Source organism: Eutrigla gurnardus (assembly GCF_963514095.1).
Source record: "Eutrigla gurnardus genome assembly, chromosome: 15".
Taxonomy (NCBI): domain Eukaryota; kingdom Metazoa; phylum Chordata; class Actinopteri; order Perciformes; family Triglidae; genus Eutrigla; species Eutrigla gurnardus.
The window spans coordinates 7,477,632-7,495,768 of NC_139938.1; the positions used below are offsets into that span (position 1 = coordinate 7,477,632).

An 18,137-nucleotide genomic window follows, 5' to 3' on the forward strand; every position below is an offset into this window, starting at 1 on the left:
TGGTAAAATAAAAAAAACATACAAGGTTGATTTGAACAGCTGAGAGATCCTCAAGTGTACTTATGAGCACAATCTGTAATCAGCCTGGTGGAGGTCGCCTCAGTACTTACATCGGACCACAGGAGAAAGGGGGTCCTCATTGAAAACAGAAGGAGTATGGCTGAGGCTGGAGGAGTCCAGGGTGTCCTGTGTAACCAGCTTCAATTGCTCCCCCTCTTTGGTGCTTGGGGGAGGCAACAACTCTGAAGGAGCAGGGGGAGGAGAGCCCACCTCCTTTACCAATTTCTCCTGACCCGATGGTTTACTCTGGTGGTGAGAGGAAACGACAACTGAGTACATTGACAGCCAACGGGTATATGAGCTCTTGAACTGCTATACATAATACTTTACTACCTATATTATAGACTTAACAAGTATCTCTACTTGTTTTAGTACATCAGCTGGAATATTTCCATACATGTTTTTCTGTGAATGTGACCTGTTGATCTTTATACACAGCTCTTGCAATATTTATGCATGTGAATATAACAAATATCTGCTCCATTTGAGTGTTTTTCTACTCTTTTTTAACTCCAGTCCGTGCACAGAGATAAGAAAATCCTCATATCTTCTTTAACGTGACTTCTGTTCCTCACCTTGTCCCTGGGAGACGACGGTGAGCAGATTGCTGCAGTGCTGCCAGGGAGAGAGGAGGTGTCAGTGGCTGTACTGAGCTCATGAGGGGACTCCGGCGAGACCGGACACAGCTCACTGTCGGATGCTGATTCATTGGACGACAGCAGAGCGAGCAAGGCTGAGGAGCGGAGACCTACGTGGGGGATGGCACAGAAGGATTAAACATAAATATAAGGATGAGGAGAATCTGATATACCATGTGAGACATGGACAAACAATGAAGCACCTCCGTGTAACAACTCAGTCGTTTTAAAAATACGCAAATTTGGTGATTGGATGCATTGTTGAGCCAAGTTCATCAAGAAATTAATGTATAGAAGAAAGTCTGGTTATGGGAGAGACCCACGTAAATACACTTTGGTATTTTTTAAGGGGGGAGGGGCAGGGGGTCTAGGAGATATCAGGTCAACAGCAGATGCCACATCATCTTAAAGCTGGGAACCTGAAGATTAATTTAAGATACAGCTCAGCAGTGTCAAGTTGTTATAATCAGATATCAGAGAGAAAAATATGATTATTAATTTAGGAATTCATTAAAATAAATTGTGTAGTGTAATATAGTGGGGCAGCTTACCTGGAAATTATATAAGGATTGTGCATTTTATGATAAAAGCGTCAAATTTGGTACACTTTCAGCCAAAGACATATAGAACAAAATTAGATGTGGAGGCACGACAATTTGGGAAATTCCTGGAATATATATTTTTTATCTGATTTTGATAAAACCAAGCTAGCTGTTTCCTCCTAGTTTTAGTCTTTATGCTGAATTAAGCCTACCAGCTGGTGGCGCTGGCTTCATATTTAGCATACAAGCTTCTCATTCATGTCTCGGCCAGAAAACAAATTAGCGTATTTCCCAAAATGTATTTATTGTAATTTATTTCAAAACAAATTTCTAGTTTGAACTTGCCTTTGCCAGTCTGCCCCTTGAGCAAACAATCAGTGATGAGTTGGGAGCAGTGTGTCTGCAGGGCGGAGGCCTTCCTCAAGGTGCTGCTGTCCAAGGACTCCCCCTCCATCTGCTTCTGACTGCTCAGCTCAGACGTGTAAAGGGCCAAAGCAGCAAACAGAAGCCAGGAGTAGTTGTGGATGTAGGGCTGGATCAAGCGGTGACGGTCACTGATCCGTATGGTCACCATGGGGTACACTGTGATCCGATGGGTGGGCAGGTGGCTAGAGAGTGAAGCATAAAAAAAATAATGAGTCAACAACTCGGAGGTAAACAATGCATGTTTTAACAGCATTTTAAATGTGTCACCTGTCGGGATACTTCTTTGCATTGTAACAACCAAAGCACAGGTCAAAGTCTTCACAGACGTTGCAGTTGATCCTGCTGCCTACGATGAGCCCCTGGCAATGGTCACAGGCGTATTCCATGTTCACCATCTCATGGTCATCCTCATGGCCCTCGGGCTTGGCACCGCCTGGTTCAATACACACACACGTTCACATTGAGGTTTTGCTCTGATATCCAATGAATGAGTAGCACGATTGTGAAAGTGCATGAGCTCACTGAGGAAGCAGGTCTTGCAGAGGTCCATATCCATGCACTGCAGACATCGGTAGCGGTGCCACGGCGCCATCCTCTCGCAGCCGTCACAGGAGATCACAACGTTGAGCAGGTCGCAGTAGCGTGCAATGAACATGTGCATCTGTGGATAAAACCGGGAACATTATTCAATGTACAGCGACACTTAGTGCTGTATATCAAACTGGAGACAAGCTGGAGTTTTAATTTTTTCTCTCGCATTTTTATATCAAAATCCAATGTATTATTCTTCCTAGAAAACAAAATATGACACGTGTTAACATAAGCAAGTAGCAAGCAATTAAAACCAATAATATCTATCTCTTTCGTAGTGACACTAACACACTACACTTAGTTGGCATGGTACTCATTACACCCGCTTAACATCAGCATGCTAATGTTAGCATGTAGCTCAATTAACTGCTGTGCCATTAACATGGTTGGAAAACAGAGCAGAGAAGGATTGGGGGCAGTCAGGTTAAGCACTGAGTGCCATTTGTTTCCCCAGACAGCTCAGCCACTTGCTAATGACTGGACTGGGATGTACCTTTCTCCTGTCCTCCATGGAGTCCTCTTCATCGATTTTGTCGTACCACTTCTCAAACATCCCGTCCATACACTCGTCCATCCACTCCTGGTTCTTCTTGTAGTCCGCAATTTCATCATCCTCTGTCCATTGACTGAAAATTAATTTAAACAACAGAAATAATCTATCATCTCTGCAATATGAGTGTCATTGCTTGAAAGGATATTTAAGATTTTTTGAAGTGGGGTTAGATGAGGTACTTGTCCATAATCAGTGTATTTTCTACATTAGATAGCAGCTGGCCCGCCCCCAGTTTGCCATTCATTAGTCTGCTGACAATTGACCGATGACAGATAATTAATAGGGAGAAATATGGAGGAATCATTCAGATGTTTTGAAGTGGGGTTGTATGAGGTCAGTGTATCAGGATGGAAGCAAGGCAATATTCAGGCACATGAAAAAAATCAAAATAAAGGTTTAAGTGTACTTTATATTTAAACGATTTTCACTGTCAGACAGCCCTTTCCAACAGGGAACTGAAGCCTTTTTCTAATGCTCTCTTCAAGGCCACAAAAGTACTTTGATAAAAACAGTAATTTTACATCACAGAACACAGATGTTGTTGGTCTTCCGCTGCCTCATTCAGTTAGTTTGTGACTTTTTAAAGGGTAGATTCAGACTCACCAAAATGGCATAATAACACACACAAACTAACTGATCGAGGCAACAACTCCACTTCAAAAATCAACGCTACTACTTAACATTAAAGCTGCATCTTTTAATCGTTTAAACTTAATTTCCCCTGTGCTGTGCCTTGTTTTGGGAAATGGGGCTGATATTACCTGATGGCAATGTCATGAACACTGATGTTCTCCTGGGACATGCTGAGCAGGAGGTCAGGAAGCTTGATATCCAGGAAGAGAGGGAGGACATGTACCTCCCAGCTCATGTCTAGAAGGTGCAACAAGCAGGTCTGCACACATGACAGGGCTGGAAGCAGGGCTCTGGAGAGCAGGGATGAGGGTCAGGTTACACCACTGCACACACACTTGGAATTACACTAAGCTAATGCTTTTTTTATTTCAGAGAATTAGTTATGTGTCAACAAGGTGCATTGCAGGGATGAGAGCTTACTTCTCGTTGAGGCTGCTGAAGCCTTGCACTGCCTCCACTAGCATGAGCACCAGTTGATGGTAGGAACGCCTCACCTCCTCTCCGAGCTTCTGCCCACTGTCTGACAACTGAGAGAAATAACTGAAAAAGACGAAGCAAAAGAAAATGAGTGAAATACTGTACTGTATGTCAGCGTTTCCTTTTAAACAAAACGTAGTTCCTTCTCAAAATGTACCTGATATTCATGTCTTGTACTGAATTGTGCTAGAATTTAATATTAATATATACAATTAATTGTTGTTCCACATGAACTGAAAACGTTCTGCAGATGTACCTGGTGAAGTCTTTCTGGCAGGCCAGCAGCTCCTGTAGAAACAGGATGCAGGGGGCTTGGAAGAGGTGTGGCTTTCCCAAGGAATGTAAACACTGCTGAACCATCTCCAGGACTTTGCACACACTCAGAGCCTGGGCTTTGCTCAGGGACAGGGTCTGCAGAATGCTACAGAAGGAAGATTTGGATGATTTAAACCCTGCATGGTACAATTGCACAAATGCAAAATGCAAAATAGAAGACAGGAGGTCAGTCACCTTGCTGTTGTAAGAGCCTGGTCCCTTATAAAGTTCAGGATGTGTTTGAGTGTTGGGTAGCGATCCTTGACAGAGGGGGTCATGCGGGGCTCCTCTATAGATCGACAGGACAGGAGGCGTAGGCGTGCCCGACTGAATGGGGCCTTACGAGGGAAGGTGGACGGTGATGCTGGTTCCCCTGACTGGGAGGAGAGGCTCTCTGTGGAGCCTCTGTGGCCTTGTCTGCTGTGCCCACAAGACGAGGAGTTCTGTGCTTGAGCACTGGAGGGCTGACATGGTTCTTCTTTGGCTTCTCCGCCATCCTCAGACCCTGCAGTCTGAGGTCCCTGAGTGGAGCTGGCCTGGAAGTCCCCTTCCGAGATGGAACTTGAGCGGAGGAGTGGAGCCCTGCTGCCATCTGCAGCTTTGAAAGAGTCGTTGTCCTGGCACCCTACTCCACAAGGAGTAAATCTGAAGAGCAACAGGCTCTTCTCAATGCACATCTCAGCTAAACAGAAAGAAAAGAAAACACAATCAGCAAATTCATATTAAAGAAATATGAGTGAAAGGAAAGGGTGGGATTCGTCTTTCCATTAGCAGGAGTCCTCACCTAGTGTTTCCATGGAAACCTCTGTCTGACCTCCTTCCTTATCGTCAGAAACATTAATTTTGCTCACTAGGTATCTCTGTTTCATCTCCAACTGACAGGAAAAAAGACAAAAATTCAGTCACATGATTATATATAAACTCAGAAGCAGATAATAAACAAATACATGAATCATGTCAGAATCACTCACCATCCACGTTCTGATGCTGTCTGCCAATGCATACACCTGCATAAATTCTTCACTTAAACAGGACTTGCAGTCCTGATTAACTACTCATGCAAAGAGAAAACACAAGGGATATATTAACTTAACAAAGTAATGAACCAAGCAGAATTACGAGGACAAAACACAACAAGACACTAAAGAAAAAGAACAGCGTTTACTCTATCAGCACAGATTATAGCCAGTCGTTACCATAGGTCTTCAGGGCATGGTTAAGAGCAGGTGTGTGGTATATCATGGCGGCCCAAATGGCATTGACAGCTTGGTCAGTCTTCCACCCGGCAGCAATCTCATTCCTCATTGGTTGTTTTCTGCAGGACTGCATGAGGGTCTTCATCAGCTTTGTTTTACTGTCCGTCGGTTCCAAGGAAGGGTTCCAACGGGCAAAGTCCTCCAGGAAGCTCATTAACTCATCAAGAGTCCATGTATTCGTCTACCACACAGAACAGCAACATTGTGTTAGAGCACCAGTAGCTGCTGACGTCAGTAAGCAATGCAATTATATAAACCTGAGGATGGAGCTTCTACATAACTGGGTTAAGCGGATATGACAGTACCTGTTCTGTGGGTGGTTTAGTGTGATTCGTCTCCCTCGTTTCACACAACCCGTGACGCAGAATGGGCTTCCATAAAGGAGAAGACTGAACATGAGACATTTTCCCTGGTGGAAGGTCCTTAACGGTGCGTATCTCTGAAATAGACAGCGACACACAAATTTCAGCATTTCAAATGATCATAGAGGGTCGGATAAATTCTCGAGGGTGATATCTTTCCAAAAGGATCTGAAATGATTGTTTCTCAAATCCAAAGTATGTTTAACAAATCCCTAACTTTCCAACATCTGTTCATGTAAGCCTCAAATGTACAAGATTAGAACGATTCTAACCATGGCCCGACACAGGCATACCCAAACGTATAAAGGTCTTGTCTCATTTACTCCTTACTACTAACTATCCAGGGAGATCTATGTAGAGGTCCTTTTCTCTGCTCTGTACATTACATCACTGCTGTTGCACAATTACAATGTGCCAGATCAACAGTGGTTGGTGGATCATCCATAATAAATACACATACAGTATTTCTTTGGTATAAATAGTTATTGGAAGCTTTTTGTTCAGCTGCCTCTTATCAAAATACTGTGAGTGAATTTAAGTTCCCCTGGTAAGCGCTTTTATTGTGAAATGTAAGAACCAAAGGAGCGTCATATGCTGCCATTGTCAATGTCTAGACAATACGTATATTTTTTTAATTAATAAATAAATTAAAAGTAGTTTGTAGCCATTTGTGATGTGATAATTCTCACTTTACATTCGGACAGCACTATAACATGGCAAATTCACTATATAGTGATTTTGGACACAGAGAAATACACTTCCAGTGGAAAACAGTCTCACCGTGGGGGGATTTCAGGGCGAGGGTTCTGGAAGCAAGACGACCCATCAGGCGAGCCACCAGCAGCTGCAGGTCTGACATCCAAGATATAGTGATATCTGGCAGGCCCATGGCTGTCACAGTGAACTTATAACCCCACTCATTATTACTGCTATCGGAGTGGAAGAGGAACTGGAGTTGAGGGCCAGCGTCAAACGTCACCTTCTGAAGGAGCAAAGGGAAGCAGCAGATATGTTTAAAGGAACTGAGAAACAACAGAGTTTCATATGAAGACAACCAAATTCTTTCCTAAAACCTACCTTTGGCCACTTCTCACTCCCAACCTTCATGTCGTAGCGGACCTTCCCGCCTCTAGAATCTGTGAATTCTAGGTAGTCGTATCTGGGAATATTAAGAGCATAGAGGAAAGGTTAAAAACAAATGAGGGATAAAAAAAAAACATCTTACTTTCTAATATGCACATCAGTCACCTCTTCTCTGTCTCACAGCGTTCGTCAAACTCCACCTCAAAGGAGGTCGCACCGGGGCAGGCGAAGATGCTGGTCTCATGGCGGCTATTCTCATAGTTGTGAGGGGACTCCAAGGTCCAGGTCCTCAGTATCACTGGCTGCTGGGGCTGGTGCCAGCTCTCCTGATCCACCTACAGTAACATGGTATGCAATTAATGTTACAGTCAACTGTGGAATGTAACTAAGAAAATATACCCAAGCACGACTACAAATCTGAGGTACTGATATTTAATTCAGTATTTCCATTTTACTTAAAGGTACTTAAAGCTACTCCACTGCAATGACCTTATAGATTAATTTATACAGAACATATGATGAGTTTAAAAATAAGAGGCACTGTCGAATTAAATTCAATAATATTTATAAAGCCCAAAATCTGTCAACCTCTGTCCCAGGACCCTTGCATTGGATGAAGAAAAACTTTTAACAGAGAAAGAAAGACCCTAATTACACAGTGGGACGACAGGCTGTATACACTGTAGTACACTTAGGTCAGAGTGGACTGACCTTAGAAAAGATGTCTCCGGTATCACTGGACAGGCTCCTGAGTAGCTCGACCAGAGCGGAGAAGCTCTTCAGCAGCACACTGTGAGGGATGTCCAAAGAGCACAGCTCCAGGAGGAAAATCATCTGCCAGGACCAGAACAAGTAGTACATTCACTCAGCATGGTCAACTTTAGAAGTGAGCAGGAAGGCAACTCTTAATCATGAGATAAGTGTGTATTACCAGTTGTCTGAAGACCGTGGCGAGGATGGAGCTGCCGAGTTTGTCAGTAATTTCAGCACCAGTGTACCTCCCCAACAGGGAACCAAGGACACCTTTGATACTTCCCAGGATCTGATCCACATCTATTGAAATAAAGCCTTTAGTCATTCTGAAAGCGTGAAAACTTATTTCTGACTGATTAGCACCAGGCTGTGTGCTCCTATGAACACAGCATCTAACCCTGAAAATAGGACGCCGTAATCTTGCAGTATCTCACATTTTAGCAGGATGTCTCTGGCCAGCTCCATGGCGATAGTGGTGGCGGCTCCTCCTTTGAGCTGCAGGTAGCACCAGGAGAGAAGACTGCCTTGCAGAGCCCAGAACAAGGACAGCAACACCGCCCTGCTGGCTCCACTATTCTCATCCACCATCATCACCTCACACTAACAGATGGGAGACAGTTGACCAGAGAGGAAAATTAGACAGGCACATGGAGAGAGCTGTTGATGAATGAATGGTAATAACACAATTTACGAATGTGGTCTAACCTCTCTTGTTGCAACCAGCAGCAATGTCTCCATAACTGACAGTATTGGGCTGATGTCAAAGTCTGAGGGAGCACCTTTAGGTGGGAGCAGGAGAAGGCCACTTGGATCCTGATCACTGCACAGAGAAAACACTGTTGCTGCTCCACTGTGACTGGACATGTACAAGAACACAATAATATGTTGGGATATCTACACTATCCTTACCTGAAGTAATTACAAAGCGATTCAAACGTCACCTTCACCGACTCTGGCTGGTCCTGTTCAGTAATATTTTTCTGCAAAATGCCATAATATTATTTTTATGTATTATGTATTTATTTGTATTGTTATACAATACGTCGCTGTCTGTTAAGATATACATTTGTTCTCACCATCATGTGGAACAGTTTGTCCCGTCTGATGTGTTTATCAGGGAAGAAAACAGCGGCTCCATTAAGAATGGCCTTGACTGCTTCCTTGTGCAAACCTTTTTCCACTAACGTCTCACCCTCTGGACCGTCCACAACTGAAACACAACCATCAAATATTGTTTCATTTACATTGATTTTCATAAATTATTTGAGACAAGAAATCATGGCAATCTACTATGTTTATGTTATAAACAGTCTCAATTTAATACTGATGCCTGTATATGACCTACATGAAAAAACACACCAACGTGAGACTATTGGCTATTTCTATATGGTTATTGTGAAATGCCTCAGACAAAATAATGGATCACGCAGACTGGAAGAGCCTGGGTTTAACGTTTCACAGGAAACGTTTGGCAGTGAGTAGTATGCTAGCCAATTAAAAGAGAATTTTATTTTGATGTTATATTTTGTGGTTATGGCTGATATTGGGGAAGGATCAGCAAAGAGAAAAAGGATTCCAAACTGATCCTGATCCCCCTCTTCTTATGTCTTTTTAAGTTGGTGGTTAAAAGACAATTCGCTTTGTTTCACCATCATCATATTACAGTCATTTATCATAAACAGCCACAAATGGATGCATTACCTCATCACTATGCATCCTGAAAACAGTTGTGTTTAAAAAAAAAACGTCAAATGTTTGTTGTGTATTTCTTTTTCTGCCTTCCAAAACAAATGCATGCACTGGCCAGATGGAGATCTGTACGACACAAGGCGGTGGTGCTCATGGAAACACTACCACATCGGTCCACAGGGGCCGCCGACATCAACACAAAATTAAAGTTCATTGTAGCTGCTTTAACCAAATGTGACTTCTAGTACTTTACTACAATTTGTAAGGAAGCTGCCGAGGTCTTACTGTGGCAGAGGTGAGTGTAGAGTTCAGAGACAGCCCGAACAGAGTCAGACGGAGGCTCTGTGCTGCTGGACGTGGATGGGCTAGCCGCTGCTGTGGCACCCTCGTCTGGTCGTCTACTCTCCTCTGGGCCCCGGGGCTCCAGTGGGTTGGGCAGCATGGGGAAACAGTTCTGCATCAGTTGGAGCAGCAAAACTCTGCTCTTCAACACCTCCTCTCCGTCACTGAGACAAACACATTTGCTTGATTACAGATAAGACCTACTCAAAAAACAAAAAAACAGCAGTGACAGTACAACCACTCACATCTCCCTGAGTTTACTGTAGAAGTTCCAAAAGAGGTTCAGATTGAGGCCACTGAAGTCCAGAAGATACTTCTGCTTGAAGTGAGAGGCGTCCTGCAGAAATGGAGAGAGAGGGTGACAGTCTTCAACAATAACACACACAAAAAAAGAACATGACATTAAGCACCATAAATAAAACAGTTCAGCTGCAAAAGGTAGACTGACCCTCCGCAAATAAAATAAAGAACGTAGAGAAAAACGTGGATTCACAAAGATAATTGTTCTACTTCTGCTTTTCAGTCTCTCTTGCAGATGTTGTTTAGAGTGTAATTTTAAAGATTAATAAGGAAAACATTTTTTTACACCCTATTGTCACCATTGGCTCTTGTACAGTATTTATTGAGAAGCTTGCAATGTTTTCAGCTAGAGAGCAGTATTTCAAGTCAATGATATTAAATATCAATATTTATGTGATTAGTGATTACTGTAGCAGTGATTGGTAGTCACCATGTCTCGTGTAAGCTGTTGTATGAAGAAAAGTGTCTTGTTAAGTAGACAAAGGCCAGTGACAGCATCACAGTTGAAGCTCTCTCCCTCTGGACTGAGGTTGTCCAGGTCTCCCAGCCTCTCTGGACCGGGACACAGATAGCCACTGAAGGTGAGCGACTGCACGCCAAGGCGCTCGGCAGAGTCCTGCCTGGTGCAGAGGAACTTTACCATCAGGAACTGGGAAGAAAAGGAAACAGAGCAATAAGATGTCTGGTTATTTGAGAATGACAGCAGATTGAAAATGGCAATGTTTTAGTATGTAGCGGCACCATTTCCTATTTTGATGGTATTTTGGGAGCCTTAAATACTGAAACACAAAATATCTAAGTAACATAACACAGTGTTCCAGAATAAGTGGTGAGGTTCAAATGTGTGGAAGAAAGACAAAATGTGTCCTAGATGCAGTACGTACCTTTGCAACGCGACACTGCTGCAGCTTGATCTCCACATCGTTCCAGTCATCCTCCAGCTCGAACCAGCCAATCGGCTCGTCCTCTGACAGCGTTGGAATCTTCACACTGCAGGTCAGGTGACAGCATGGTGTCAGCCATTCACATAAACCACTAGGGCAGACGCCCACACTGCTGAGGGCCGCCCACACAAACTAACTGCACTCCATTATCTTATTCGAGCAGAAGAGCTCTACCTCGTCCTGCATGTAATATATTTGGCAGCATGCACTCTTCAACGCCAGTACTCATATTTGCTAATCATAACTGAAAAGGGGTCCTTACTTGTCTTGTACAAACTCTTTGTAGTCCTTGTAGTCCCAGGCGTCATACTTTTTGAACCTCTTGAAATGTTTCTCCGCATCAAAAGGGTCTTCCTCCTTGTACGAAAACACCAAGCCGCACTTTGCTCCAATGGCTCCTTTTCTCACCTGATCACACAAACCAGAGGCTAAGTGCTGTGTACAGGAATCCTCACATCACGGTCGTTTTTTTTAATCAAAATTCTCAATGAAATGTTGAAATGCTTACTTTGATCTTCATCTGAGTCACCTGGAAGTTACTCTGGTCCTCTGTCGACAGGATCACGCTGGCTTTCTTCCTGCCGCTTTCTGTGAGAAAACCTTTGGAGCGACAAACACATTCAGTTATAATTGATGGCATGTTCATACTCAAGCTGTAAGACCTTCATGATAGTGTTATTTTCTCATTGAAAAGGGACGGCCTCAGTTGTACCGTCTCCAGTGGAGGATTCTGTCAGCATGTTGTCTGGTCCTGACTTCTCCTCTTTACTCTTCACATCACAAGCCTGAAGGTGCAGCTGGAGGGGCTTCCCTGTAGAGACAACGCATTATGACAGTGCATCTTCTATGACGTCATGGTTCTTTATTTTCCATACAGGTTATAGTTTAATTCCTATAGGGAGGAAATGATCCGCACACTGTACTGCAGCTTTGGAATAGAATTAGCAATTTTCCACTGCGTAGTCCACTAATGCACCTCCTTGTAGGCTAAGCACTTTCTCTCCGAGGTCTAAGGTTTCACATGGCCTAGTGTGAATGAGAGCAAAGGAGGGCCTTACCATTGCGATTAAGTAGTCGCAGCCTAACGGAGGCCAAAGACACGATGAGGGAGGAGGCCTTGTACTCGGTCTCTAAGTGATCGCTGATGCAGGACAGCGCTTGGAGCACCTTTGCCACGCTGCCTCTGGCCAGAGCGAAGGCCAGGAGGGTCAATTCTGCATCGGGACTCACACAGCAGCTACACAGGAGGAGACACAAACACGGGTTATTTGGGGTATGTTTTTGTTTCGTCATATTAAATTATCATTTGTGTACGAGGTATTTCGGTGAAATAAGCACATTTTTCATGCACGGTCATGAATTTCAACTGTTCTCTCACATCCTAAAGGATTTCTTCAATCTTAAAACATTACTTATATACTATATATGTAGATTAAATGGGTATTTGCGGTGGTTGCGATTGTTCCTACTGTCCATGCTAGCCGCAGAGCGGAGCATTTATCTACCTCACATTGCTTCAACCGAGCCGTAGGCATTTTTTCACTGCATTTAGTCTCCTATCACTTACACTAAAATTGCTTTAAGAAGAGACCTCTTTGCGGCCGGATGTCAGAAGCAACTATTACAGCGACCGATAACCCTTTCATACATATGCATAAAGGCTTTACGGCTGCCACCCAGCCATAAGGCATAAGTAACCTCTGAGAATTAATTAAGTAGTTTGACATTAATTAAAAATCTGGCTTCGAAAGCTTTAATTCCTGCTGAGCCTCAAAACTGGCATATATACCACCTTATTTTTTCTCATCTTATCAATATTTTAAAATATATAGTAGCAGTAACATGGTAAATTAACGTCAAGCTAAAACTAATGAATGGCTAATACTACTCTTGAAGAGTCTGGTTCGAGCAGACCACCGGCCAACCAAGGTCACCCCTAAACAAAGTATATCTACGAAATTAAATTTTCTTGTAAAAACTCCAGTTAAGACAAATAATATTGTAGTAATGTATCTAACAATGTTGACATAGTCTCCAGTAATATTTTTGATCATTATTTAATCATGTTGCTGCTGTTGTTGATAAAGACAACTGAAGGATTAACAGTTCATCAAATGCAATGGATACAGTGTGTCATCGCCCTGCCAAAATCAATACGGATTCTGGCCTGTTTTAATTGCGATGATGTCAGCATTACGAGCTCAGTGTAACAGTGATGGGTGAGTGTGCTGACGTAATAGCAGCAGGTCATTACTCTGCTATCCTGAGGAGAAATCCATCCACCTCCTCCAGGATGTTCAAAGAGAAGAACTTGGGGAACTCTGTGGATGACGGCGTGAGGGACAACGGTGGCATGTGCCGTAAGGCTTTTCTAGAAAAAATAAATAAAAATAAACAAAAAGGCCATCAGAACTCAAGTGCTGGACAAATCGCTACGCTGACACACATTCCTGCATGCGTTCTTATTACAAGCAAAGCCATGAGTGGTGTGACTTACTGTGTGCTCTGAAGGACAGTCTGAGCCAGCGCAGGGTTGGTCTCCATGGACGCGGTGACCAAGGAGGTGAGGAGAGACAGATACCAGATGGCTGAAGCATCCGAAACAGACACCTCTTTACTCTTGGTAATCTGATAGCCCAGAGTCTTCAAGCCATGAATCCGCGTGTCGCATCCGTCACTCAGGCACCGCTTAATGTTAATTTGGATGTCTGGGGTTTGGTGAAGACATAATGCAGTAAGCAGACTGATGGAATACATCATGCAAAAAAGACACAGCGGGTTGGTTCCTCCTCTGGGAACGACACACAATAGATGTTGATTTAGGGAGACACAAATTAAACTAATCACGTGTAGGAACAAATATGAGAAGTTAAATCCATCCGAAGCCAAAGACATCATTTATCACTATTAGCTGAACCTCTGCAGAATGTTCTCGCTCACAGCTGCCCGGCTCGGTCGATTCTCAATTACTGTTATCATTCATAAAGACATGTAATTCTTAGCAAAAATAGAGTGTGTTGAGTCTAGCTTCTGTGTGGCTAGACGACTTCTAATAAAGGTGGATGTGTGCCCTACTGTCTACACAGTTGGTCCTTTGAGACCTGAGGCAGATGGAAAATCCAAAGTTTAAACGGGCATTTACCCGCTCAACTATATATGCACAATCATCTGTGAAGATAAACCCTTGACTAAGCAGACAGACTGACAGGCAGGTCACTCACAGGGGTGTGTGATGTTGGCATTCTCCAAGAGGGCTACGTAGCCTGTGACATTGCTGGGGATGCGGATATCTCTGATCTCCTGCAGGGAACGCCGGTTTTTACCGACGGCTATAGAGACCAGCTGGGGCATGTAGCTGTGGTCATTAGAAGCCACGGCGATGGCTAGGCGTCTCAAAACCACATCTGGTTTCATTTTCAATCTGGGGACAGAAAAGAGTCATGTTTCCACCTTAAGAAATATCATATAAATCAAAAACTCTGTAATTCAAGAATTAGACACACACGACAAGCAGCTGCAAATCCTCAAGTCCCATTTTACAGAGCGGATGAACTTGCCTGATCCAGTGTGAGCGTGCACTGCCGTCCGACTGCCAGAAAGATGCAGTTTCCCCATTTGTCATCTTGTAAACGTCTGTGACATTGGATGAAGCTTCTATTGTGTTGTAGCACTGTGTGACCACCTTGACTTTATCCACCTCCGGATCACGGTCCAGCTCAGCTCTGTACTGGATATCTAAATCTGACAAGACACAATCACAGATTAGGACGACTCCCTGAAAGCTGCTCACATTAGCCGGCTGCATTATTCATTACACACTGTGGTGTTCACCTTTCTCCTTCTGCAAGAGGAATTCCAAGAAGTCCTGGACTACACTGGACCTCATGGTGCAGATACTGTTGTAGCCCTCTAAAATGGGGAAGGGGATGGCGCTGCTGGGAATACGATTCCTATGTAAGAATTTAAGGATCTTGGAGGCATGTGCGCCTAACCTGTCTTTTGTCTTGGAGAATATGTCAACAAAACCTGCGAGGAGAAAAACGGGGTGGAAAGATATTTTGTGTTAACTCAGCCAAAGACTAACAATTCAAATTTGAATAACGTTGAGGGCCTGGTAAACAAATCACATCTCATACCTGGAGTTAAGGAGCACGCCTGCAGCTGTCTTATCACATGACTCAGCTCTCCCTTCAGATTAGCTCCATTAGAGTTCTTCAGAGCAATCAGCATGCTCTCTACATCCACCACACCATCCCCCTCCGCATCAAACTGTCCAAAGGCCTGAGACAGGGACAAACACAGCACACATAGTGACACTTTATATACCAACACAATCCCTCGCATTCCTGCACACCATCACAAACCTGTAAGGACAGAACATCAAGCAGAAATGGGCCAACAATTGGTATCATTCGTAGGGCAAATAATATCTGCTTCTATCACCTCTGATTGAGTTATGTGTGAGTTTTATGTCTGTTTGACAATTCGTGTTTTGACAGAAAGGGCAGGTAGCAGCTGTGATTGCTCCCATGGTTGTGATTTGTAGCCTATAGTATTTAAAGTATAGCTGTGGCATTCCGTGTCTACCCACACAAAGACAAATGCACACTAAAGTACACATCCATTAGTCAACCCATTCATCTGCAACCTTTGGTTAAACAAATGTCAGCCAAAAGCAGCAACAAAGCAGCGTGTTATGCTAGGAGAGACAAAAACCCTACTGACAATAAACACGAAGAGCAACGGCGACACCAGGAAAGCTCGTGTGTCTGACTCATTGCACACCTTTAAGATATCTAAACGGATAACAGCCCTCATTACTGTGTCACTACTTATCACGCATCATAAATGACAACAGCCATCAATCATTCATTCCACATATCTGGGACATGGCATTTCACGAACGTGTGTACCTCTTCACACTCATCTCTGGGGGCCTCCCTGCTCTCCAACATCTCACAGAACTGCTCCACATTGACGGACTCTTCTCCCCTATTTAGCCGGTCCTCCAGCCAACGGACTAGGACACCCTCGTTCCCGGCCAAAACAGACTCCTGAATGGCGACACCGGAGTCACTAATGCGAGCCGCCGCCTCTCTCAGTTCCACTTGCTCCAAGAGTACCCAGGGGTTAGGTGGTCCGCCGGTCGGCACGGGCGCGTTATTCGATCCCCTTCCGCTTCTCCCAGACCCGGAGCCACCGCCGCCTCCTAAACCGACGACAGTGAGCGCAGAGGCCGGACTGTCTTCCGCGAAGCCGGGGCTCTCCGTGTCTACGTCCTCCTCTTCGCCGCTGCCTCCACCGCAGCCACTCTCTGCGTTCCCCATGTTTGTTTCACCGACCAACGGCTCCCAGAAAATCTCCGCGGCCCACTGGGAGTCAGTTTCGAAACGGTTAGACCGGTCTGTACACAGACCACCTCTCTAACCTACACCTAGCGCTCTGCTGCCTCCGCCGCTACTACCGCATTGACGTGCTGTACGTCAGCGTGCCTCCGACGTCCTTCGCGCTTGCGCAGTGTGTTTCTTCCGTTCACGGAAGCAGCACCTGCGTTGTTGTCGCTAGTTTACAGTCAGAAGGGATGCGCCGTTATCTTTTCATGTAAATGGCCGACACAACAACGCGTTTGAATGGCCAGCATGCTCGGCTGTGTGGTGGTCGCGTTTGTAGCGGTGGCCGTTTTGTTCATTCCGCGCGAGTGGTCCGTAACGTTTGGACTCGGATCAAACCAGGGGCCCCCTCCGCGGCCCCTGAGCAGGCGTGAATTATCACTGTACGACGGGGAGGAAGGCAGCAGGGGCCTTTACCTGGCCATACTGGGGCAAGTTTTTGACGTGCACAAGGGACACAAGCACTATGGACCTGGCGGTGCTTATCACTTTATGGCAGGTGATTCTCCTGCAGTGCCCATATCGTGTTGATGTTAACAATCACAGAGATATTTTAATGTTTAAAATGTAGGATTCTGGTTAAACACAATCTGGTGCTGATGAAAACCCCAAACCTAAATCAGAGTCATGGATTCCAGTCTAATAATGGCACAAACACAGAAATAATTAATTAATATCCTATATCTGTATTGTCCTTTGTGTGTGTGTATTTCCAGGCAAAGATGCATCACTGGCCTTCGTCACTGGGGACTTCACAGACACTGGTCTGACGGATGATGTGTCCAGTCTGTCTCCACTGCAGGTGATGGCCCTTTATGACTGGCTGGCCTTCTATCAGAGGGACTACCAGAGTGTAGGTATGTCACATGTGTCCCCTAACTCTTTAAAGTAGGATTTTGAGTTCAACTCATGCTTTTCTTTCTGCACAAAAGTAGACAGCAGTTAACATCGTTATGCATTTACAACTCTGGAGACCTTTAACATGCACAATAACTATATATCACAATAAAGAAAGGCATGATGGGTCCTCTTTAACAGCGTTTGGACATCTCTAGACTATGCAGTTCGAGCAAACGGGTTTTGCAGTACTTTGAATTGCGATAGCTCAAGACGTGATGTGTGATGTATGAGCAACTCCTGACTTCTCATTATCTGTATCAGTGACCAGGAAAAGAACAGCCACCCAACCAACAGCATTCACCTATGTCAAATTTTTTTTCAGGTGTTTTAATAGGCCGGTTCTATAGCGAGACCGGGCAGCCCACAGAGGCCCTGTTGCAGGTAGAAGCAGCACTAGCAGAGGGCCAACAAATCAAGGCCCAGTCTGAGGCCAGGAAGTTACGCTTCCCAGCATGCAACTCGGAGTGGAGCGCTGCCAGGGGAGGAAGAGTCTGGTGTTCCACTAAGAGGTATAGAAATAGTTCTGGACTAATCAAATATTAACATGCCTGCAGGGCATATGATGCATCACTGTAGTCAAGCCTGTCTCACACTCGTGTGCATTATTGGTGTACATCAGGATTTACAATACTGATTTTTTCCCCTCCAGTGGTGGAGTGAATAGAGGCTGGACAGGTGTCCCTCGCAAGCTCTTCTCTCCAGGCTCCACTGGTGTTCAGTGCGTTTGTGTAGAAGACCCGTCTGCAGCAGAGGAAGACCCCAAACTGCAGAAGTATGACAGCTGCCCTCCACATGCCGACTCGTGCTCCGTCGAGTCGTTCTAAATGGGCCTAATCATTGTAGCATCATCACACTCAGGGACTTTTAACTTATTCACAATAAA

At 44.5% G+C, this 18,137-nt stretch overlaps 2 protein-coding genes across 2 annotated transcripts in view; one reads left to right on the top strand and one right to left on the bottom strand.

Annotated features, from left to right (window-relative positions):
* zzef1 (zinc finger, ZZ-type with EF hand domain 1) overlaps window positions 1-16,434 on the bottom strand; it is a 30,789-nt gene extending 14,355 nt beyond the window's left edge. The window contains exons 1-38 of the mRNA XM_084029659.1: window positions 15,878-16,434; window positions 15,101-15,245; window positions 14,796-14,990; window positions 14,522-14,705; window positions 14,186-14,385; window positions 13,462-13,672; window positions 13,219-13,335; window positions 12,023-12,201; window positions 11,677-11,775; window positions 11,473-11,564; window positions 11,227-11,372; window positions 10,905-11,010; window positions 10,451-10,669; window positions 9,966-10,057; window positions 9,664-9,884; window positions 8,766-8,899; window positions 8,599-8,669; window positions 8,395-8,509; window positions 8,124-8,289; window positions 7,868-7,989; window positions 7,648-7,770; window positions 7,102-7,271; window positions 6,931-7,012; window positions 6,634-6,835; window positions 5,797-5,930; window positions 5,432-5,672; window positions 5,207-5,286; window positions 5,020-5,110; window positions 4,431-4,917; window positions 4,177-4,341; window positions 3,864-3,983; window positions 3,572-3,733; window positions 2,751-2,883; window positions 2,189-2,327; window positions 1,934-2,099; window positions 1,586-1,848; window positions 636-808; window positions 111-306 (exon numbers count right to left, since the gene is read on the bottom strand). Of these exons, the coding sequence (XP_083885785.1) occupies window positions 111-306; window positions 636-808; window positions 1,586-1,848; window positions 1,934-2,099; window positions 2,189-2,327; window positions 2,751-2,883; window positions 3,572-3,733; window positions 3,864-3,983; window positions 4,177-4,341; window positions 4,431-4,917; window positions 5,020-5,110; window positions 5,207-5,286; window positions 5,432-5,672; window positions 5,797-5,930; window positions 6,634-6,835; window positions 6,931-7,012; window positions 7,102-7,271; window positions 7,648-7,770; window positions 7,868-7,989; window positions 8,124-8,289; window positions 8,395-8,509; window positions 8,599-8,669; window positions 8,766-8,899; window positions 9,664-9,884; window positions 9,966-10,057; window positions 10,451-10,669; window positions 10,905-11,010; window positions 11,227-11,372; window positions 11,473-11,564; window positions 11,677-11,775; window positions 12,023-12,201; window positions 13,219-13,335; window positions 13,462-13,672; window positions 14,186-14,385; window positions 14,522-14,705; window positions 14,796-14,990; window positions 15,101-15,245; window positions 15,878-16,291 (6,355 nt within the window). The 5' untranslated portion in view covers window positions 16,292-16,434. The remainder of the gene's footprint in view (window positions 1-110; window positions 307-635; window positions 809-1,585; window positions 1,849-1,933; window positions 2,100-2,188; window positions 2,328-2,750; window positions 2,884-3,571; window positions 3,734-3,863; window positions 3,984-4,176; window positions 4,342-4,430; window positions 4,918-5,019; window positions 5,111-5,206; window positions 5,287-5,431; window positions 5,673-5,796; window positions 5,931-6,633; window positions 6,836-6,930; window positions 7,013-7,101; window positions 7,272-7,647; window positions 7,771-7,867; window positions 7,990-8,123; window positions 8,290-8,394; window positions 8,510-8,598; window positions 8,670-8,765; window positions 8,900-9,663; window positions 9,885-9,965; window positions 10,058-10,450; window positions 10,670-10,904; window positions 11,011-11,226; window positions 11,373-11,472; window positions 11,565-11,676; window positions 11,776-12,022; window positions 12,202-13,218; window positions 13,336-13,461; window positions 13,673-14,185; window positions 14,386-14,521; window positions 14,706-14,795; window positions 14,991-15,100; window positions 15,246-15,877) is intronic.
* A 65-nt stretch (window positions 16,435-16,499) lies between these two features.
* Window positions 16,500-18,097, top strand: cyb5d2 (cytochrome b5 domain containing 2). Its single transcript, XM_084029661.1, has 4 exons — window positions 16,500-16,853; window positions 17,071-17,211; window positions 17,577-17,763; window positions 17,904-18,097. Exons 1-4 carry the CDS (start codon window positions 16,595-16,597, stop codon window positions 18,076-18,078), a joined length of 762 nt encoding a protein of 253 aa, XP_083885787.1. The 5' UTR covers window positions 16,500-16,594; the 3' UTR covers window positions 18,079-18,097.
* Window positions 18,098-18,137: the final 40 nt, after the last annotated feature.